This window comes from Ranitomeya variabilis, chromosome 4 (assembly GCF_051348905.1).
Source record: "Ranitomeya variabilis isolate aRanVar5 chromosome 4, aRanVar5.hap1, whole genome shotgun sequence".
NCBI classification, from domain to species: domain Eukaryota; kingdom Metazoa; phylum Chordata; class Amphibia; order Anura; family Dendrobatidae; genus Ranitomeya; species Ranitomeya variabilis.
Genome location: NC_135235.1, coordinates 204,353,961 through 204,378,202, shown reverse-complemented (window position 1 = coordinate 204,378,202; position 24,242 = coordinate 204,353,961). Strand labels below are relative to the sequence as shown.

The window sequence follows — 24,242 nt, the reverse complement described above, 5'->3', positions numbered from 1 at the left end:
CCTGCGCAGCAACAACCACTAGATAAAGAACCTGCTTTAAATGCCTTTTTTTAAATTAATAGATAAAATATATATGCTAAAAAAAAAAGTTTAATAAAAATAAAAAATATATAATAAGTATCAAAAATAACAATAAACAATCAAAATAAAAGAAATGAATGGATTTACAAACAAGCAGCTCAGGGACTGGGACAGCTCCAGCCCATATGGCCTTGTGTCCCCCCCCTGAGAAAGCTGCTCCCTGGGATTGGCAGATCAGGGGGCGTGGCTACTGCTAGGGGCGGGGACATTAGAACGCTGGGAGTATATGAAGCTGCAGTTTAAATGGACAAACTCAGAAAGTTTAAAGGGACAGAACCTCTTCTATTTCTATCAGCAGGATCAGCTGCAGAGAGAGGGCTCAGTATGGAGAGCAGACTGCTGTGCTGGGAGGCTGAGAAGGAGCTGAGAGCTCAGGCTGATCCTGTCCTGCTCCATAGCCAAGTGCTGGAGAGACTGCTGACAGCTCAGGACAGATACCTTGCCTCCCCCACATACTTCCAATGTGTACAGAAGGAGATCTACCCATACATGAGGAAGATGCTGACCAGCTGGATGCTGGAGGTAAGTCACCTGACTGCGCTGGCACACATGGGGTTAAGTGTGGCAGTCCTTAACCCTTTCTGTATAGTTTGAATTTCATGGCATGACACCCTATATTCCATCTGACAGGGATATCCCTGCACCCTATGAGATTATTCATCTCATCTACAAGCACTCCAGATGTTCCAAAACTACTACAACTCCCAGCCGGTGGATGTCACAGAATGCTTGGAGTTGTAGTTTTGTAATAGCTAAAGAAATACAATTTAATATTATTATAATATAATAATATTACATTTTATTATTATTGAATATTATTAATAATAATTTTAAGATCGCTAGCACTTTTTTATGATATTTTTAGGACTGCTCCGATGGCTGGAGTAACACATTGTTGCTATGGTCTTTTTTTGCAGTAATTTATTTTATTTTTTTTAAAGAATTTTTCAAAAATTGCTGCAAAACTGCATCTCAGTTTTCACGCTTCAAATATTCCTGACAGTTTTATAGTTTTTAATCTCCATGTATTGACCGAGAAATACATGACAAAGGAAGAATGTAAGTGAACAATATTTCTCATAACGCAACTTATTTTTCATAGGGAAACAAATCGCTTCTATCTCCTCCTGGGCTGATAGTTTTCATTTATTCTTTGAGACCTTTTTTAGTGTGGTGGTTTTTTTTTTTTTTGTTTTGTTTTGTGAATAAGCGTAAAAAATTGAGTGGTTTTCATCAGTACACTTCTCCTGTTTAAAAAAATATATATATATTTTTCAAAGATATATTTTCACACGTAGAACCTGCTCCTATTGCACTGTATGGGGCTTTTCTCATGGTCGTTTCTGATCTGAATCATTCATCAAAGTTGGTCATTCAAATTGATAAAACAAAAAAAATAAACTAACAATTTTCATCGACTTTAGGTTTGTGTCCATTTTTCTTCCCAAATGGAAAAAATAAGCTTCTCTTACTCATTAAAAAGTAAAAAAAAAAAATTAAAAAATAAAAAGTGGAAAACACTCGGGTGACATCCATGTGCTGTCCGTGTAAAAAAAATAAAAATAAAAAATAAATAAAAATAAAGTATAATATATAATTTTTTTATTAATATTTCTATAAGTATAATATATTTTTTTTAAATATGAATACTAGACATATTATATGAGAAAAAAAAAAATTTTTAAAGAGCGAGAAGCTTGAAAATGTATCGGCTTTTTCCATATGGGAATAAAAATGGGCGCACAAAGCAAAAGTCGATGAAAATTGGAAGAACTTTTTTTTTTTTTTCTTCTTTTTTTGTATGAGGCCAAATTAATGGCATATGTTAGTGGTGCAGATTAAGCATCTAGGACTTCGCCTTTTGCTTCTGCAGGTATGTGAAGACCAGCAATGTGGAGAAGAGGTGTTCCCCTTGGCCGTTAACTGCTTGGACAGGTTCTTGTCTTTGGTGCCCGTAGAGAAGAGGCGACTTCAGCTGGTGGGCGCCACTTGCCTTCTTCTCGCCTCCAAACTGAAGGAATCCAAACCAATAGCCATTGTGAACCTCTGCATGTATTCTGACTACTCCTTCACGGATGGTGAAATGCGGGTAGGTACCTCGTGGTCTACACACTCGCCATTCGACACCTTTTTTAAAGTAGTTTTCCAATTCAATTTGTACATTACTCACTCTCCCCGGGTCCAGCACTGAGCCTCTGCATGTTCTTGCCATGAATTAGCGGAGCTGCGGCACCACACCCCTTCTGCTCCCCTGTCCCACCCCAGCTCCACCCATTTGGGCAAAATCATCATGAAAATGCCAAAAGTTGCAAAAATCCTATATTTGGGCCTTATGATTTGGTCAATTCTTTGCCCTTAGGGCTCAGCAGTTAAACATTCTTGACCACAAATCCTGGTTAAAGGGGTGGTCTAACGCTTCTTGCCTTAACATTGCCACGTGAGCCTTTATAGTTTTTCGACCACTTGCCAATTATTGTGCATCTTTCCTGTTAATTACAATATGAAATATACATTTTGGATATCAATACCTGACAAGCAACTAGGAGACCTCAGCAGCACCGCTGTTCTTCCATGAGCTGCCTAACCCTTTTATGTACGACATGACAGCATAAATATTTTTTCTACCTGGTGTAAATGCCGCTGGTCTCCTGAAGCCGGCGTAGTTTTTATTTTTTTCCTGCGCCTCTCCGTTCCGGAGATATGGCCTCCTCTTCCCTATAAAAATGTTTCTAGTCTTGTTACCAAGTGGGTGTGGTGATCAATAAGAGCCACGACCACTTGGCTAAAAAGACTTGATTTATAAACAGGAAACAAAAGGCTATATCTCAGGAACGGAGAGGCGCAGAAAGAAAATAAAAAATATGCCGGATTCAGGAGAACAGCGGCATTAACACCATGTTAATAATACCATATTTTTGCCAAGTGACAAATCCTCTGTAAAGCGCCCCCTATAGGTCAGGGATTGGATTAAATTATGATCAAATGGAGAATATCAATGTGGTGCTGCAGTTACGTCACGTGTGCAATGTTTCTTGCATTGGGTCTTACGCTCTCGTCTCCCGTGTAGGGAATGGAGCTGCTCATCTTGAATAAGCTAAAATGGGACGTAGAAGCGGTGACGCCCCGAGACTTTCTCCCGCACTTCCTGGAGCTTCTTGGATTGTCAGCAGACAAGATGCACCGGGTCAGGAAACACGCCGAAACCTTCATCGCTCTCTGCACTACAGGTAAGTCTCTGACCTCATGGTAACTTTATGCCACATCTGAAAAAATAAATCATTTATTACATATACTTAGATTTTTCTTTTATTGTCTTCTAGACTGTACTTTTATCGCCCTGCCTGCCTCTATAGTAGCTGCCGCCAGCATGGCAGCTGCAGTCACAGGCCTGCGGCCCGAGAACCTGGGCATGGCGTGTTCCAGTGTAACAGCCACAAGCTACCTCGCCAGGGCCATTCGTTGCGACCCGGTAAGTTTAGTTACCAAGATGATTGTTCCCCCCCCCCATACTGTCTTATGTCATTTCTTCCATTGTTTTCCTAGTGGAGCACAATGCAAAAAGAGTAAGGCTGCGTAACACCCTGGCGGTTCTGGCACTGATGCACACAGTCCGCACCGCTGTAGCCTCTCACTAGATGGATACTCCTGGAAGAGCGGCTGCAGCGGTGCGGACTGTGTGCATACACGCAGGAGGATTCTGCTCGCACTAAGCATTGTATACAAGGGAGACCTTGCGGTGCTAATTCAGGGTGCAGATTGTGCTCCGGGCACCGCTATGGGTGATCCAAGCATCCCAATTTGTACAATTGGTGTTTTCTGGAAATTTCTGTTTTCAGACTTCCGTTTTTTGTGTACAGCGATGGGGTCTTTCACATGTCCATTTATTTCCTCCTCTGAACAAGTGACCCATGGAAAATATCCAAAGGTTGGATCACAACAGGCAATGCAAGTCAATGAGTCTGCCCAAAAAATTTTCACGGACTGTCAGATAGGAGAAATTGTTTTTTGTTTTTTTTTACTTAATTCTGAAGAAACTCTGAGCATAGTTGATCCTATATTCTCATGCCATGTCTCCTATGACTGTGTAATTAGTTTAGCTTGCGGGGGGGGGGGGGGTTGGGGGGGACGACTTCTATAAGATTAGAAAACTGGTTTTGGGAACACGTATTTTATTTATTATTTTTTTTTTCAATTAAAAAAACCCAAAAAAACTGTACATCCCAAATCTGGTGAGGGCGTATTAGTTCACAAGCAGAGTGGTTGAGGAGATGGGTGCACATTTGGCAGAAATGGACCCCATTCTTAAGTATGCGCACATAAAATAACTCGATTTCCTTCACTTTAGAATATTCTGAGAATGTGCCAAGAGCAAATTGAAGTGTCCCTGGAATCCAGTCTCCGACAAGCTGGAAACGACAGCTCGGACACCAAGGCAGTGGAGGAGATTGAGCGGGCCAGCACCCCCACCGACGTCCTGGACTTCGATCTGTAGCCATACTGGCCCATTGTGATTAATTAGTGACTCAAACATTCTATAAACGGGCTCGGGCCATTCAACTTTTTCTTCTTTTCCTTGTATGTCATAGTGTTCCTACTCCAATCCAAGTGGAAATGCCGAACTTGTAAGATTGGACTTAAAAATCCCACATTTATTGCAGATTTTTCCTTCCGATTTGACCTGTGCAAATCCACAATGTTTTACAGAATCCGTCATATACTTGAGATTTACAGATATCGTCCATACGCTCCATAATTTTTTTTTTTTTTTACACACGGAAATTGACTTTGAAATCTGTGACCTGATGCAGATTTTCACCTCGGATTTTGCCCCAAGTCTCTGACTATCCTTCTTTGAGTAAGGAACACAGCACTTTTTCGATGTACATCCAATATTTTGTCTAAAAAAAGGGGCTTTTGTACGCCAAACACTACTTCCCCCGACGTCTAGACACTTCCCGCTGGGGAGAACAGAACTTGGTTTGTTTTTTTTTGCTTTTCTGACTATTTTGGTTGTTAATTTATGGTATTTAATATTTATTTGCTGTTTTCCGTATTTTATTTAATTGTGCTTTTGTTGTATTTTGCTTTATTTATTATTTTATGTATTTTTTTTTTTTTTTTTGCATAAGCTGCACTAAACAGAATTACTGTATTTGCAATTAGGATAAATGATTATTGGATGGTTTGTTGGAAAATGAGGAGCTTTATGCAACTACAAAAATCTTATTATATACCTGTAGATGGGAGTTGTTACAACATTTCCATGGGCTTCTGCAGGCGCTATTCAAATGAATGGTTGCAGAAATTTCCATGTTTCATGGTTTGAGTCTGGATTGGCCACTATGAGGTTGTCCAGGTTAGGAGACCGATGACTGATCCGTTCTTGGACCTTGAAATTGGCCTTAATGTACTTTTGCTTGACTTGAGAAAACTTCCAATATTATTTTGGATGTCCCATACATTTTCACATTTCTCTGTCCATGTAAAACATAGCAATTTTTTTTTTCAGTTGACATTAGAGCAGTGCCTGAGCCGGGAGTCAATCAATGTTGCTCTACATCAAAAGAGCAGAACGAAAGAAGGAACTGCTGTCACAGAAAGCAGGACAATAGCGGGTAGGAGCGGTCCATGCCGTAGTGTCCTCCCTCCCCACTATTCATATCCATCTTCTGGTGCAGTGAGTCTATCACCAGCACAATAGAAGCAACTATTCCTCCACCATGCACAACTGGGTGTAGGTGGTAGAACTACCGTACTGGATACTTTAATCCTGATTCATCATTGAATCTCCACCAGTTTTTTGTTGTTTTTAGCTTTGCGACACTCAGACTATTTACTTCATTTTTTTTTTTTTCAAGTTGTCTTTTGTGGTATAGGTTTCAGATTTTGACGTCAATGTTTTACACTGACTCATGGGGTCTAAGGGATAACGTTTCTTCTCGTGGAGAGGGACAAGCCAAGCCTGGCATGTCAAAAGGGAGTAGACTTCTAAGACCTGCATGCTCCTCTGGGAAATTAAATATGCAAATGTAATTTCCCAGAGGAGCAAGCATGGCTTATAAGTGTCCGACTTTTGACATGCCAGGCTTGAAATGTTATCCCTTAGACCCTAGTCCAGAGCCTCTCAAATTACATCTCCTACTTTGCGATGATGAGGGGAAGTACCCCCGACACACTTGTCTGCAAATTGAGATTCTGGTTTGGCTTTTATCCAGTGTCATATTGCCAGGCTGTTTAAAGAGTCGATATTGATTTTTTAGGATCACTGCCTGCGTCCAATAGGTGGCGCTAGAGTCCTAGTCCTCCTCTCCTTAGGCTACGTTCACACGATCCGGATTTTGATCCGGATCCGTAGCGGATTTTCAGCTGCGGATCCGGATCAGTTTTCCATGTTGGTTACAGTACAATGTAACCCAATGGAAAACCAAAACCGCTGTGCTAACGATCCGTTTTTCCGCTGGAAAATCCGCGCGGATTTTCCAGCGGAAAAAAGAAGTAGCATGTCAATTCTTTCAGCGGATTCCGCACCGGTTTTCCAGCAGCTCCAATAGGAAACTGCTATTGGAAACCCGCAGTGGAAAACGCTGAAGAAAAAGGATCAGAAAACGCAGCTCAAATTCACTGCGGAATTTAGCTGCCGTTTTCCAAAAACGGGCAGGAAAAAAAAAAGGATGGAAATCCTGATCGTGTGAACGTAGCCTTAGACTAACTCAAAAAGGCACAACTCTACTTCAGTTCCCCCCCTATGAAGTCATTTTATGTGTGTCAGTCAAAGTCACTAAATATATATATATATATATATATATAACATTTTGCCAAACGTGCAATATTTTGCTCCAAAATGTCCGCAGTAAAAAAAATAAAAAAAAATACAAATGATGAATCGAGTCTATCAGGTTGGAGTTCTAAAAGGGGGAATCAAAGGAATGCAGAGGATGCTATGAAAGAACAAAAACAACACTCCTGGGTCTGGACACTTCTATGTTTTGTGACCTCTAATACAGAAATGTAATCTTTAATTAAATATATAACACAAAGTGATCAGGTATAAAAAAATAAATAAAAACCTACTGCAACAATCGGAAACAGCTACGACCCAAAATGATAGAAATATACATTTTGGTCTAGTAGGTTGGAATTAAAAGCAAATATACTATGTTTTGTGGATTGCTTAAAATAATAATAAAAAAAAAATGCTGGATTTTTTTTTTTTTATTAAAGTATTGCTCCTCTTTATGTGGATGAGATGATGACCTGTTGTGTATGCTTCTAAACTTTTCCATAATTTATTTATTTTCTTTTGTTTCAAGATTTTGTATTTATTTATTTCTTCTATTTGTATTTATTTTGTGTTTTTTTGTTTTTTTTTATAGTTAGGAGAAACGTTCAAATCCCGGTTTAATGAAAGGAAAATATTTTTTGCACTTTATAGGAGGAGGTATTTTGAATATGGTGAGATGATTTTATAAAGTAAAATACGGAGGAATTTGTTTGATTGTCGTTGTTTGTTTTTTTTAATTAAAGATAAATGTTAACCTGGGTGTTTGTTCTCCTATGTTTTATTTCATGAAAAAAAAAAATCCTGTAAGTATTTGATAAACCTACAAAAGGACAAAAAAAAAAAAAAAATAACCATCCCTGAATCTTAGGGCTGTCCCACACGTCCAGATAATTCCGGTACCGGAAAAAATCGGTACCGGAGTTATCCGTGTCCGTGTGCCCGTGAGCTCATGTAGGCCATACGTGCGGCACACGTGTGCCGCCCGTGTGCCGAGTGGGTACCACACGGAGCGTGTGGTACCCACGCGTGTGGTACACTGCATCGTGCTGAAGCCGCGATTCATATCTTCTGTGCAGCAGCGTTTGCTGCATAGAAGATATGAATAATAGTGTTTAAAAGAAAGATCTATCTGTCCGCCGCCCTCCCACCCCCTGTGCGCCCCCCCGCTGTTCTGAAAATACTCACCCGCCTCCCTCGTTGGCTGTCGCTGCTTCCTGTCCTGCCTTCCTGCCTTCTCCTGTATGCGGTAACGTGGGGCCGCTCATTTACAGTCATGAATAGGCGGCTCCACCCCTATGGGAGGTGGAGCCGCCTATTCATGACTGTAAATGAGCGGCCCCACGTGACCGCATACAGGAGAAGATGGGGCCAGACCAGGAAGCATCGACAGCCAACGAGGGAGCGGGTGAGTATTTTCAGAACAGCGGGGGGGCGAACAGGGGGTGGGAGGGCGGCGGACACATAGATCTTTATTTTAAACACTATTATTCATATTTTCTCTACAGCAAACGCTGCTGCAGGGAACATATGAATCGCGGATTCAGCACCAGTGGGGGGGACAGCGCTTACTGTAGCGCTGTCCCCTGCATGGCACACGGACTGCAAACGGAGAACATCCGTGTGCGGTCCGTGTTTTACACGGACCCATTGACTTTAATGGGTCCGTGTAATACGTGCGCTCCCACGAACACTGACATGTCTCCGTGTTTGGCACACGGAGACACGGTCCGCAAAAAATCAATGACATCTGAACAGATGCATTGATTTTAATGGGTCCACGTGTGTCAGTGTCTCCAGTACGTGAGGAAACTGTCACCTCACGTACTGGAGACACTGACGTGTGAAACCGGCCTTAGGCCTCTTTCACACGTCAGTGGCTCCGGTACGTGTAGTGACAGTTTTCTCACGTACCGGAGACACTGACACACGTAGACCCATTTAAATGAATGGGTCTATGCACATGTGCGTGTTTTCACACGGACCGTATGTCCGTGCTGAAAACACGTAGACATGTCCGTTTTTTACCGGCAGCACGGACCACAATACGGTCAGCACACGGAGAACAGTGTGCACTCTCCTCCGTGTGCACGTACCGCCCGCAGGAGAGACAGCGCTACACTAAGCGCTGTCCCCCCCGCTGTGGTGCTGAAGGCAGAATTCATCTCTTCTCCCCCGCCGGAGAGAAGAGATGAAAGATCTTTTTTTTTTTGGGGGGGGGGTGAAAAATAAATTCTGCATGTGCCCCCCGCCTCCCCCCTCAGTGCGCCGCCCGGCCCCTTGCCGCAGAAATACTCACCTAGCTCCCGCGATGTCTCCTCTGTCCTCTCCGCGCTGGCAGCTTCTCCTGTGTGAGCGGTCACGTGGGACCGCTCATTACAGTCAGGGAATATTCACTGACTGTAATGAGCGGTCCCACGTGACTGCTCACACAGGAGAAGCTGCCAGCGCGGAGAGGACAGAGGAGACATCGCGGGAGCTAGGTGAGTATTTTTCTGCATCTGCAAGGGGCCGGGCGGCGCACTGGGGGGGGGGGGGGGGGAGGACACCAGCAAAGTGTTTTTTTAACAAAAAAGAAGAAAAAAATGATCTTTTATCTCTCCAGCGAACGCTGGGGGAGAAGAGATGAATGCCGCCTTCAGCACCACACAGGAGGGACAGCGCTTAGCGTAGCGCTGTCTCTCCTGCACGGTCCGTGTGGTCCTCAGGCGGCACACGGATGCCGCACGTGTGCCACACTGATGTGCCACTTGAGCACACGGACACGGATAACTCCGGTACCGATTTCTCCGGTACCGGAATTATCTGGACGTGTGAAAGAGGCCTTAAAGGGAGTCTGTTGGCACAAAATGACTGTATAAACCAAGCACGTAAAATTATTGCAATCAATGGGATCCAGTTCCCACTGGTTTAATGCATTCATTAACTTTTGGGGGACAACTTTAATACAACATTTCAATCTATGGATTTGATCCAGTCACCTCCGAAAAGGATTGTCTTTTGCTGAGGAGTGAGGACCATTTTTGGTCTGGGCTTTGATTAATTGGATGCAGTTCTGTCATTGGGCATGAGCGACTTTTCAACCCAATGAAGACCAAAAAAAAAATCCAATACACAGATCGAGTTTTCATCAGCTCTCTTCCACAGGTTTGCATTTGTTACACTCATTCACATAAGGAAAAAAAAGGACTGATGTATGAAAGTTAAATCTGCCTTTTTCAACTGCAAAAAAAAAAGATTTAATCTAAATCAAACAGTTAAAAAGCAATGCCATAATCTTTTATTTAATACATATCCCAGCCATGTAATATTTTAAGGGAATCTGTCAGCAGTTTTTACTGTTAAATCTCATGTAGGGGCAGAGGCCCTGATTCCAGGGAGGTATCACTTGCTCTGCAGCATACTGTAGTTTCAATACAATCCGTGTTTTATTATCAGGAAATTATCACAGCAGGACTAGTTATCTCGTGCCAGCTGGTCCAGCCAATCTGTGTGACCGCGCCCCCCTCCACTGATTGGTGGTTAACCCACAGTGTACACAAAAAGCTGCCAGTCAGGGGTGAGGGCGGGGGTTATACACAACTCAGAATTCTGACCACTGATACAATCCCTGTTTTCTCAGCTGTAGATGTATAAAAACTGCAGCAAGCAGCCCAGTAAGTGACATAGCTGGAATCAGGGTCTCTACCCCTACATCATACTGCTAATTCCATAGTAAAAACCTGGTGTCAGATCCAATATAATTATATATATATATATATATATATATATATATATATATATACATACAGTATATATATATATATATATATATATCTACTATATAATTATCTAAGGGTCACTTCCGTCTGTCTGTCCTTCTGTCTGTCTGTCGCGGTTATTCGTTCGCTGATTGGTCTCGCCAGCTGCCTGTCATGGCTGCCGCGACCAATCAGCGACGCGCACAGTCCGGAAGAAAATGGCCGCTCCTTACTCCCCGCACTCACTGCCCGGCGCCCGCATACACCCCTCCGCTCACCGCTCACACAGGGTTAATGCCGGAGGTAACGGACCGCGTTATGCCACGGGTAACGCACTCCATTACCGCTGCTATTAACCTTGTGTGACCAAGTTTTTTACTATTGACGCAGCCTATGCAGCGCCAATAGTAAAAACATCTAATGTTAAAAATAATTAAAAAAATAAAAAATGATTATATACTCACCTACGCCGCCTTTCCCGCTCCTCGCGATGCAACCGGCATCCGATGCAACCGACTGGAAGCTGCCGACTGTACCTCGCACAGGCGACAGAGCTACAAGTATGGTGAGTATGTTAGAGCTACAAGGGGCCCTCGAATCGGAAGGTGAGTATGTTTATTTTTTAACCTGTGACATACGTGGCTGGGCAATATACTATGTGGCTGGGCAATATACTATGTGGCTGGGCAATATACTACGTGGCTGGGCAATATACTACGTGGCTCTGTGCTGTATACTACGTCACTGGGCAATATACTGCGTCACTGGGCAATATACTACGTCACTGGGCAATATAATACGTGGCTAGGCAATATACTACGTGGCTCTGTGCTGAATACTACGTCACTGACCAATATACTGCGTCACTGGGCAATATACTACGTCACTGGGCAATATAATACGTGGCTAGGCAATATACTACGTGGCTCTGTGCTGAATACTACGTCACTGGGCAATATACTAGCAATATACTACGTGGCTCTGCAGTATACTACGTCATTGGGCAATATACTACATCGCTGGGCAATATACTACATGGCTCTGAGCTGTATACTATGTCACTGGGCAATATACTACGTCGCTGGGCAATATACTACGTCACTGGGCAATATACTACGTCACTGGACAATATACTACGTGGCTGACCAATATACTACGTGGGCTGTGCAATATACTACGTGGACATGCATATTCTAGGATACCCGATGCGTTAGAATCGGGCCACCATCTAGTATATATATATATATATATATATATATATATATATATATATATATATATATATATATATATATATATACACACATACACACACGTGTATATATATATATATATATATATATATATATATATATATATATATATATATATATTTCTTTTTTTAAATTGCCCACGAGTAGTTGCTATCACCTAGCAGAAAAATAATTATATCACGATGAAGATACGTGGAGTGCTCTACATAACCAGATTCTTCTTTCCACAATTCCCTCCAAAAATAAATTCTTTATTATTGTGGACGCAAATATTTAAATACCCACAATCCACGGAGAATGCTTTATTGCAACTGAACTTTAGAAGAATTCTGAAATTAAAAAAAAAACAATGAAGCCAAAAAAAATAAATAAATAAACCAGACCATGAGAAATTTGTCACGACGTCTTGTTAAACATTTTTTTTTCCAGCACGTCATTCATACAGAGTTTTAATATTTTCATGTTGCAAGACATTTGGTAGAATGAAAATTACTTAAAAAAAAATATATTTATAAAATAAAAAGTTAAATTAACCTTCTTCCACCATTAAAAAAAAATATAAACATCTTTTTGTCACAATTTTGCCTTGCAACCACTGTTCATTTTTTTCTTTTTTTTATATAGAAATATTTTAACCATGCACAAAAAAAAGGAAAAAAAAAACAAAAAACATTCCAAGATCATTTACACATATCAACACGACGTAAGATATACAAATAAATACAGCATTTATTATACAACTGGCGGCACCCCCCATGCCCTGCGGGAAGGGGCAACATTCCACAAGAATAACTTGACTGCAATTATACAGAGTCCCCACATTTCCCTCCCTCCCACCCTCATATTTTCCAGGTCTATGAAAAAGAACGAATGAATGGGGGCGCCTATAATTTAGGAGACGCTTTTTCTTTTTTTTTTTTTTTGACAAAAGATAGAGGGGGGAGGAATGTGAGTAGCCAGCACCTATACAACAGCACTGCAGTGCATCACTGTACCAGACTTTTATTGCGTGAATTGTGATGGTAGCAAGCAGCAGAGGAGGTTTTTGATATGGTAATGATAACGAGGGGGCTTATTACGCTTCTGTACATTATCGATACTTCATTAAGGACTTTGTTAAGCTGCCAGGCTTGAGCTATTGCAAACCACTTTTTTTTCCAAAATATATAATTCTCACTAAAAGGACAATGACACAGAAGACAGATAAATGGTTACATAATACTCAGTGACTGCAGATTGAAAAACAATCTGATGCCAATTCCACTTTAATCTAAACTTTTTTTTCCCTCCAAATATAAATGGGTTGAATGAGATTGAAAAAAACTTTTTTCTGCAGAAACCAACAGCGCCACCTTTGCCTAGTGTCTGTGCATGGTATTGCAGCTCGATAAAACTAAGCTCCTGTACCAGATGCAACTCATGGATAAAAATAACGATATTTTCACAGCAAAAAATAGAAAAAATCAGCTCATAAGTTTCTCTCTAATTCCAGAGAACCTCATAGTCAAATCTGTTGTCTAGGGCATTTCAAGTTGTGGGGGTAAAAAACAGACATTTTACAGGGCCACTTCACTAAAAACAGGAAAATACCACCCGAGTCACTCTGAGGGCGCAGTCAAATGGCCGTATAAATTGCACCGCAATGCTCGGACAGGCAGCTCTCCCAATCGGAGAGTGAGAGTCTCATAGAAAGACTAAGCCATCATGCTCGGGTCAGGAGAGCCACGTCTGTGCATTGCGGTCCATTATCGGACTGATTTGCCCTAATTGGGGTCCAGAGAGTCAAGACATGGGGAGCTGTTTGTTGAGGTCTTCACACTGCAAAGCCAGGCAGACCCCACTGTTGGGGTCTGTTGGGTTTCCAGAAAAAAATAATACTGCATGCTACAGGCATCTGCAATGGTGGCTTAGATTTAGCTTTAAAGGGGTTGTCCTATAATGAACATGAATCACCCATCCGGAAGATAGATGTTACATTTATGATTACTGATCATGAGAATGTGGGTCCCAAACTCCCTTCTGGGAGCAGAGTTATAGTGAGCATGTGTGACCACTGTGTAGGAGTGATGGTCACACATGCTCACTACCATTTTTATTCACACATGTCCCTTTCAGACCCCCATTGTTGGCAGTCAGTTAGGGTCCCTGGATCCCAGCGATTATACATTTATCATGCCTATAAAGGTGTCAAAATTAATTCTTTATTGACCACTTTGTTCCCTTGCGGCTAAGAGGGTCCTACAGCATGAACTCCAAAACAAACAGCTCCCCTCATATTTTAGCTTTGTATACCCATACCATACATTTTCCTTACAGCAGTTCAACAACAAAATGGGCACTCCATGACCACTGTAATGGCCGGTGCTAACAGAAGACCGCCAATGTTAGCAAAAGACCACAAACGTTAGCAGATCGTCAACAATAGCGGAAGATCGTCAACGATAGCAAAATACCACCAACGTTAGCGGAAGATCATCAACGATAGTGAAATATCACCAACCTTAGCGGAAGATCATCAACGATAGTGAAATATCACCAACGTTAGCGGAAGACCTGCAACGATAGCAAAAGACCGACAACGATAGTGGAAGATCGTCAACGATAGCGAAAGTCCACCAATGTTAGCAAAAGGCCGCCAGCTTTAGCACAAGGACGCCAACGTAGCAAAAGACCGCCAACGTTAGCGGAAAATCGCCAACGATAGCGAAATACCGACAACGATAGCGGAAGATCGTCAACGATAGCAAAAGTCTGCCAATGTTAGCGGAAGATCGTCAATGATAGCGAAACATCGCCAAGGTTAGCGGAAGATCGTCAACGATAGCGAAAGTCCGCCAATGTAAGCGGAAGATAGTCAACGATAGCGAAACACTGCCAACGTTAACAAAACACCGCCAACATTAACAAAAGACCGCCAACGTTAACAAAAGACTGCAAAAGTTAACAAAAGACTGCAAACGTTAACAAAAGACAGCCAACATTAGCAAACGGCCACCAACGTTAACAAAAGACCGCCAACGTTAACAAAAGACCGCCAACATTAACAAAAGACCGCCAACATTAACAAAAGACCGCCAACGTTAACAAAAGACAGCCAACATTAACAAAAGACCGCCAACGTTAACAAAAGACAGCCAACATTAACAAAAGACCACCAACGTTAACAAAAAACTGCAAATGTCAACAAAAGACCACCAACATTAGCAAACGGCCACCAACGTTAACAAAAGACCGCCAACGTTAACAAAGGACTGCAAACGCTAACAAAAGACCGCCAACATTAGCAAACAGCCACCAACGTTAACAAAAGACCGCCAACATTAACAAAAGACCGCCAACGTTAACAAAAGACCGCCAGCATTAGCAAAAGGCCACCAACGTTAGCAAAACGCCACCAACATTACAGTCTTGGAGCCGAAAAGGAGTAATCAACAGGAAAACTAATGATTTATCTTCTTTAATTACACAAAAATAACACATTTTAGACCCCAAAATAAAAGGATTATCATCGTAAATGTCGCGGAAGCGACTTCACAGACCACGGTACTCCTATGGCATTTTTGTTCCCTTAATGAACTTATTTCCCCATTTAAAAAAAAAAACAAAAAACCAACAACTTTATTTCATATTTTAAGACACAACCATCATTACTAAACTGGAATATATTCTTATATAGATACTGTATGTGTAAATGTCCTTTTAACAACCGTCGTATCTACACAATTTATACACAAGAATCATGGTACACACAGACATCCGACCAATGTAAGGCATTTCTACACTCGTTTGTGAAAATACAATCATTTAAAGAGAATATACAATTTTTTTTTTAGATTTTTTTTCTCCTCCTTGCCACCCTTCCCAAAAACTTTTGGCATTTGTGTCAAGAATTACACATTTTAGTTTTGGCCCCCTCTGCGAAAAGCCCTTATAGATTTTATTTTTCATCTGTGCCTCCATCAATACAAGTTATGTAGCTTAAAGTCAATCAGATGCAATACCAGACATTGCCAACTGACAAGGGTGGCACTATTTGTGGGGGGGTGAAGCAAACCCTGGGAGGATAAGATGATTTTAGGAATGGTCGCCTATAAATATATATAGAGTGAGCCATCCGCCATTTGATATTCTTAGTTTAGACTTGAAAAAAAAAAAAATTACAGCAGAATATGGGATCGAAGGGAAAGTTTTTTAAAAAACAAAACTAAAAAAAAAATGGAGGAAGCTTCTTACAGGCATAAAATTATGAAATTATATTAGTTCCTGTAGCAACTACAGTTTTTTCTTGGGGAAAAAAATGGACCCATGGAGTATGTTGAAATGTAATACCAGATGCAACCCACAGACAAAGGTGGCGCTGTTTCTGATGAAAAAAGAACAAGTAAATGAAAAGGGGATAGGTCAGCACTACTAGTAATTGCAATCAAATTAATGGAGGGACTAAAATAAACTCCTTTTTTAATCGTGTACAACTTTATGGTTAAATGGAAAATAATAGTTCACGTAAAATATGAAGCCCACTGTAAGGACACTACTTTTAAAAGGGAGTCTGTTCCTTCCCACCTACTTGTTTTCCCATCTATCTCCGCCCCTCTGTATCCTTTTGGTTAGGATATTAAAGTGAATCTGTCGCAGGTTTTTGCTATGTAATCTGAAAGCAGTATGATCTAGGGGTAGAGACCCTGATTCCAGCGATGTGTCACTTACTGGGCTGTGTGTTGCTGTTTCAATTCAACAGTGTAGTGAGTATCACTAGAGGACTAGCTGCCTCGTGCCTCCTAGTCAACTGCTCTGTCCAACCCTGCCCTCAACGCTGTATAGCAGCCAATCAGTGGTGTGGGCGGTGTTATACAGAGCTCAGCACTCAGAGCTCTGCTAGATCAGCAGTAGAGAAAACTGTGATTGTATCAAAACACATGCAGCAAGTAGACAAGCAAGTGACAAGTCGCTGGAATCAGGGTCTCTGTCTCTACATCATGGTGCTGTCAGATTACATAGAAAAACCGGCTGACAGATTTAAAATTGAAGGGCTTGTCCTATAATTGACTTTTAAACCCCGATTCATGATTTGTGCTTCTTTTACCTCACTTTTGAGTCTTGTCATTTTTTTTTTTTTTTTTTTTGCGCTGATGGATTTTACTCCAAATTCATCATGATAACTTTGTAGAAATTCAAAGATACTTTTTTTTATACACAGCAGGTTAAGGGAGGCTCTTTTGTCTATTTTGTGTCTTTTTTTAGAGTAAAAAGTGGCAGTGTCCTAATGTCTTCACCTGCACGAAAAAACCTATGTAAAATAGGCCGACGACTGATTTTTGATTTTTTGTTTTAAAAAGTCTCAAAATAATGAATAACATGGAAAAACACCTGGAGTTGGCTACCAATGCCCACAAGCACAAAAAAAAGGCGAAAAGGTGCAAAACCGTTAATAAATTAAGTAAAAAAATAAAACAGAAAGAAATTCACCCCCAAAAAACACAAATGGGCTCCCAAATGTTAATATTATGGTTATAAACTATGTACAAATCTACATTTATATCAGTGGTGCCCCAATCTTCTGGAAAACGTGATCAGAACTGTGTGTGAAGGAGGCAAGTTGATTGCTCATTTCAATAGCTAAACCATCCTGAAAATGGCAGGCTTACCTATTGAAATGAGCAATCAGACTGCCCCCTTCACACACTTCTCTGATGACGTGCCAACCTGGGATATGATTTGATAATAAATGTATATCAGTAAATGATTTTATAAATAACATTATGAAGAAATCTAAAATATTATTTTCTGGAAAAGGATGGGTCCTTTAAAAGTTCAAGGTTGTGGTCAATAGGATAGGAAATAATACACTTGGATTGTCTGGAGGGGGTTGAAGAAAATAGCAGCAATTTCATATTATAGCACTACAATAGGTAAAGTAACAAATCCATAAAAAAAAAGACATTAAAAAATAAATAAAAAAAACTTGCGCTATTAACGTAACAATAAATGTCCTTTGTAGTATCAGGAGTGGTCGTGCCGGATAGACAAAGCATTTACTGGCCTGAAAACTTTAGAAAAAGCTTTCCTAATCACACAGGATGGGATTTGATCCATCGTCACATATTGCACATTAAAAGGGATCTGTTAGCAGGATTCTGCCCTTTTATCTGAGAGCAGCAAAATATAGGGCAAGAGAGCCCGATTCCAGCGATGCATCACTTACTAGGTTGTGTGTTGTAGTTTTTATACAATCAGTGTTTTATCAGCAGGACATTATCATTGCAGGACTAGGTCTCATGTGTTCAGCAGTCCAGCTAATCTGTGGAACCACGCCCCCACCAGTGATTGGCAGCTTGCTGACAGTGTGCACAGGAAGCAAGCAATCAGGGGTGTAGGGTTTTTTTGTCAAGTGTTCGAACTCGTGTGAAACTGCGAATTTCAGGAAATTCCTATCAAACTCGATCGTCAAGAGGGGAATTATTGTTTTTATATATTTTTTTCCCCATAAGAGGAAAAAAGACACTAGACTGATCGTAAAATGGACCCTTGAACCAAACACTGATGAAAATCTGATGAAGATTGTATGATGGGGAAGAAAAAAGGACCAAAGGAAAAAAAAAACCAGAAGTCAGAATGAGGCCTACCGCTGGGATGGAGAGTCGTATGTCCAAAAAAACAAAAACTGTAACGCAATATCAAAATATCAAGGGATCTTTACTGCAAATCGCCTAGACAAATAATCCCAGACATTCTCAAGCTATAAATAACGCAAGACAAACCAGTTTAATCCTCAAACTCTTCCAAAACACAGAGATGGGTGAACGCCCAGCACCACCAATTCAACCAAAAAAGGTAAAATAATTTTACATAGGGGACACAACAGGCGTAATTAAAAAGGCAAGTCGAAATAAAAATATATCATGTACAACATATAATAATATAATTATTTATATTAACATTCCGGGGGAAAAAAAAAAAAAAACACATCTATGGTTTTTTGTTCTATAGTAAAAACAAACAAAAAAACAAAACAAAAAGGAGAATTAGCTTTAGCTAGTAAAAGTTGGTGACTCTTGCACTTCAATGTCTGATAAAACATTTTGGTGAAAATCAAAGCGGAGACGTTAATAATCTAGAGACTGCCCTGACGGCATCCCCGATTCCTTTTTGGCGTGACACCATGGCTGTGGTATGATGCACATGTGACGACACAAAAAAGAAGAGTCAAGGTAGTTATCAAGTAAGAGTTGGTCCAAAGGCCACAAATTACTGACACAGCCAATGGACCAGGTCATGCGAATCAATTCGCACCAACTCTACTCAGTGGGATCATATCTGTATAGGGATTATCCCAAAATATAGGAACCCCTTTATCTGTATAGGACATGCCCTATGCAGGTTATGGGATTTCTATGGTACCTAGAAACATAGGGTTTTGGTGCCAATTTTGATATACGAATATTTCCTTCAATGAAGTCAACAAGAGCCATGCAATCGTCTGAGTTTGACCCCTTGGAGCATGTGTGCCCATGACATGGACTAACCAAACGGAAAATTATGGGAAAACCCCAATCACGACAACGAAGAAATGCCCATTCAGTCAGATCTCGTACAAATCGGATACCTAAACCTTAGTTATCAATATAGGAATCCTTTCCATTTCCAGTTCCGCCATATATATTTTTTTTTTATACCAATAATAGTTGTGGGCAATCTTACGATCAATCGGAAGTGTTAACTATAACAAATATGTAGACATCCTTTGAAAAATTCACCTAAAATTTGTAATGGTCCAAGAGCCTCAAATTTCTCCAACCAAGGTGTTGACAAGAACACCCTTACGACCTCTATGTCTCTGTATAGCTCCTTCATTTACGCACGGAGAATATGGACCTCCATTCACGCCATCGAGTCTATGACATGGAGGATTTCCAATTAAGAGTGAATGACCTCCATGAACACAACTACATCTAACGGTCAATGTGGAGTTGCGTTTCTATCGCTACCAACGAGCAAAACATTTTGGGGAAAAAAATAAAAATAAAAAACACAGGAAAGGCTCCTAAACATCTCATCGCCAAAGCAGCTGCCTTTCTACAACATTTAATGGGTCAGCAAGGCACTTCCCAATACAATATATTCTTATGTAAAAGCTTTTGTATAACCTTCCCCAGACGATACCCAACTACGAACCTCTTAGCCAAGTGATGGGCCTAGTGGTTGACCATTTTACTGCTGCCATTTAACACAAGAACCCTTGAAGGCACCTCCTCAGATCTTTTCTAAAATGTATAATTTCTTCTTTCATGGCTAATAATTTATTGATATGTCCACCACCCAAAAACGAAGAGGTTCAACCTCATCTGCCATCAGAATTTCATCTCTATTTGGCACAGTCATGACACAAACAACCATAAAAAGAGACATGTTTAGGCAGTGACCATAAATGGTCTACTTCCGTTACGGGACATTAGTGGCGGTTCTTTTGCCTTTAGCCCCTCTCGTGGGACTAGGTATTCTGATTTGTTACCGTAGACCGTAGAAGAGTATGACATACCTGGTATAAGATAAATACACTGTAATGCAACTTTTTTTGTCGATCGCTTCCTAAGATCCTAAGAACTGAATAATGACTTAAGGCATTTGCCCACTTCGACAGTGACCAAACAGAGCAGTCGTCTTGAGATATTTTCATTGATATGTGTTACACGGGACAGGTGTGTGTGGGGGGTATTAGCAGCAGCCTGTATGTCTCCAGCTGTTGTAAGAAGCCTGGCAACAACAGTTGGAGAGCCAGAGATTTTGTAGTGTGCTCTTACAGCGAAACAACCCGTTTGGAAATGGCACACGGAAAAACAAGGGTATTCATTTCGCCAAGAAAAAAAAACCTGTAATGTCGCGGATATATCGAGCACTTACAGACCCACAAGATAGCATACGAGACGAAAAAACACTCAATGTAACTGGCTCTTACATTTTTTTCACCTGTAAACAAGTATCTGTAGACCATTGGTCCTCACCCTTCCAAAGAAAAGAAAAACCTAGTAAGGTTACCAGCTTTTTAGATTTTTCGTGGGGGCGGTAGTCCCAGTTTGATGGTCTGAGTACCAAAAAGGAAAAACTGCCGAGCTCTTGGGAAAACGTGATGGCCATGTGCGCATTGTCTACTTTGTGCAGTATAAAGTAAAATAGCGAATAAATTAGAATAAATTAAAAAATATATATATATTTATGGCAGTACGATCGAAAATGTTGCCATGCTCTACTGGCAAAGTCGTGGCCAAAAGACTTGAATGAATGGAAAGAGCCTGGTGATGTTGGGGTGGCATTAGGTCCTCTTGCACCTGCGTCCATCCAGGGACGTTGTCCAAACATGTTTTTTTTGAGTCTCGATTCATCTTGGACTCTTTGATATCAAACAGACCCTGGGTAAAACATGGCTTTGTACTGAGTCTTCAGTCAAATTTCAGTATTTCGGAATGGACTGCAATCTGCATAGCTCGAGATGAACCCAACCGAAAAACAAAAAAAAAGGTAAGTCTAAGTCACACACCCAACTATTCACCAACTGTCCCCCTTTTGGTCCCACCTAAAGTTTTCTATCTCAGAATGTTTCTTTTTGACCAAAACCTCCTCAACGTTAAAAAAAAAGGATCTGCAACGACCCACTCAGTGCTTGATGGACTGGAAAAGTATTGAAATAATGAAGATGAGTTTCCAGTGCATGCTTCCTCCATATTTCTTGGATCCAAGGACAGAACATGAGGTCGCCTTAAATGTTCTTCGGGGCTTCTACGTGTTGAGTTCACTTCTGTATTCAACCCCCTTACGTGACACAGCAAGCAACGTCCAGGCGTGCAGAAAGTGCCTGGGTCGGAGGGGTATGAGAATCAGATTGGTCAAGCCCCTTTGGCGAAGTGATTGAATGTTAAAAATAAAAGTGCCCTCAGTGAACTTATTGCCCTAGTAATGTTACCTGTGGATGAAAATACAGAAAAAAATAATTGAGAACAAGGGAATAAATCCATAAAACACACAAATATATATGTAAGGCTACCAGATAGTGAATATTACCTCTAGTCGTATTCAGAACTGAAGTTGCAAATGACACACTGTTCAAACAGGACCTGTCAAAATGGACAGTTTTTGTTCTTATTTTATTCTCCGCTGCTCCCCTGGGCATTTTGTGTTTTTTTTTTTTTAAATCCGACATATGGTCCCAGAGATATAGCCTTTTTTATTTAGTCCATATTTTTATGGTCTTTTACAAGGGGGCGTTGCTTGTATGCAGAGTAGCTTAAAGACACGCCCTAGAGGATCCTGTGAGCAATGGCCCTGCTGTAAATACCAATAAAAAATAAAAAGGTCCATATCTCTGGAACTGTACGGCAGATTTTAAAAGAAAAAACAAGGAATAATCAGGGAAACAGCGGGAACAAAAACTAATCACATTTAAAATCATGCGTCTAGGTTAGAGTGACCTAAAAACCGTTCCGACATTGTTTCAATGACCATGATATATATATATATATATATATATATATATATATATATATATATATATATATATATATATATATATATATATATTATTTTTACAAAAAAGTTGAGGCAGCACACGAAATCCAAAGTTAGAAGCTGTTTTTTTAATAGCCCATGTGGCGACGGTATGTATATATATATCTATATATATAATTGTCTAAGGGTTTTTCTGTCTGTCTGTCTGTCTGTCCTTGAAATCCCGCGTCTCTGATTGGTCGAGGCCGCCAGGCCTCGACCAATCAGCGACGGGCACAGCATGGCGACGATGATGTCATAAAGGTTGCCTCGACCAATCAGCGACGGGCACAGTCTGCCGCGAATTCGCACTCGACCAATCAGCGACGGGCACAGTATCGACGTAGATGTCATAATGGTTGCCATGGCGACGATGATGTCATAAAGGTTGCCTTGACCAATCAGCGACGGGCACAGTCTGCCGCGAATTCTGGAATCATCATTGTCCATATACTACGGGGACATGCATATTCTAATCTAGAACACCCGATGCGTTAGAATCGGGCCACAGTCTAGTATATATATATAGAACCACATGTGAAATCTCGAAGATTTCATATTGCTTTGGACTCCTGTTGTTCTCAAAAGACTTTTTAGAAGTTTCATTATCATCACAGGCAAAATTACAACATTAGGCAAAATTACAACATTAGGCAACACCTCTATATACAGATGATAACACAAGAATTACCAATCACAATAGGTGACTTACTGTCCCTTCACAATGACCTTTGCACACGTTCATTAGAGGCCTCACTATAAAAGATAGTCTTCGGCTGCTAGTGTGCATGTGTATTTTCTAAAAATAAAAGACTAAATAGCCCCAGTGACCAGCATGTTAAAATTGCAAGTTCTTTCTAATACAGATTGTAATATGAAAAATAAAATAAAAAAAATACCAAAATGTTTTTAAAAATATTATTTTGAATAGCCAGCATATAAAAATGGGTTTTCTGGAAGGAACAAACCTCTTGAATATTAAGCAATAGTATAAAAATTACAAGAATAGAACTATTCTCATGCTAACACATATCGCTTCAAGACTTCCCAAAATACTACAGTTACATTAAACTAGGGAATTGTCGGTGCAGTTGATGAAGATACTTCCGGCACAGGCTCCTCTGCATCACGGTTCTAAGTTAAGACGTTTTTACACCTTGTGAAACACCATTCTCCCTCACTCCCCACTCACCGCATGAAGACGGCATTAACAGGAATAGGTTCTGACTGAGACATTGTCTGCTCGCTGGCTGCTGGAGGGGCTTCCTGAAAATAAAGATAGGACTTATTTTAAGATACAGCACAATGTTCACCAAAAAACAACTCCATTATACACTGCTCAAAAAAATAAAGGGAACACTAAAATCCCACATCCTAGATATCACTGAATTAAATATTCCAGTTGCAAATCTTTATTCATTACATAGTGGAATGGGTTGAGAAGAATAAAACATAAAAATGATCAATGTAAATCACAACTAATATCCCATGGAGGTCTGAATTTGGAATGATACTCATAATCAAGTGGAAAATAAAATTACAGGCTGATCCAACTTCAGAGGAAATGCCTCAAGACAAGGAAATTATGCTCAGTAGTGTGTGGCCTCTACGTGCCTGTATGACCTCCCTACAATGCCTGGGCATGCTCCTGATGAGGTGGCGGATGGTCTTCTGAGGGATCTCCTCCTAGACCTGGATTAAAGCATCTGCCAACTCCTGGACTGTCTGTGGTGCAACGTGATGTTGGTGGATGGTGCGAGACATGATGTCCCAGATGTGTTCAATCGGATTCAGGTCTGGGGAACGGGCGGGCCAGTCCATAGCTTCAATGCCTTCATCTTGCAGGAACTGCCG

General features: G+C 40.7%; 2 protein-coding genes across 10 annotated transcripts in view; one reads left to right on the top strand and one right to left on the bottom strand.

Annotated features, from left to right (window-relative positions):
- Positions 1-215: 215 nt before the first annotated feature.
- Positions 216-6,283, top strand: LOC143768614 (G1/S-specific cyclin-D1-like). The gene is made up of 5 exons (XM_077257248.1): positions 216-603; positions 1,955-2,170; positions 3,149-3,308; positions 3,402-3,550; positions 4,427-6,283. Exons 1-5 carry the CDS (start codon positions 325-327, stop codon positions 4,571-4,573), a joined length of 951 nt encoding a protein of 316 aa, XP_077113363.1. The 5' UTR covers positions 216-324; the 3' UTR covers positions 4,574-6,283.
- Positions 6,284-12,139: 5,856 nt separating this feature from the next.
- PPFIA3 (PPFI scaffold protein A3) overlaps positions 12,140-24,242 on the bottom strand; it is a 123,159-nt gene continuing 111,056 nt past the window's right edge. For all 9 annotated transcript variants that reach the window (XM_077259706.1, XM_077259712.1, XM_077259710.1 and 6 more), the window contains 2 exons: positions 23,581-23,654; positions 12,140-21,807 (listed from right to left, as the gene is read on the bottom strand). In XM_077259706.1, the coding sequence (XP_077115821.1) occupies positions 23,596-23,654 (59 nt within the window). In that variant the 3' untranslated portion in view covers positions 12,140-21,807; positions 23,581-23,595. The remainder of the gene's footprint in view (positions 21,808-23,580; positions 23,655-24,242) is intronic.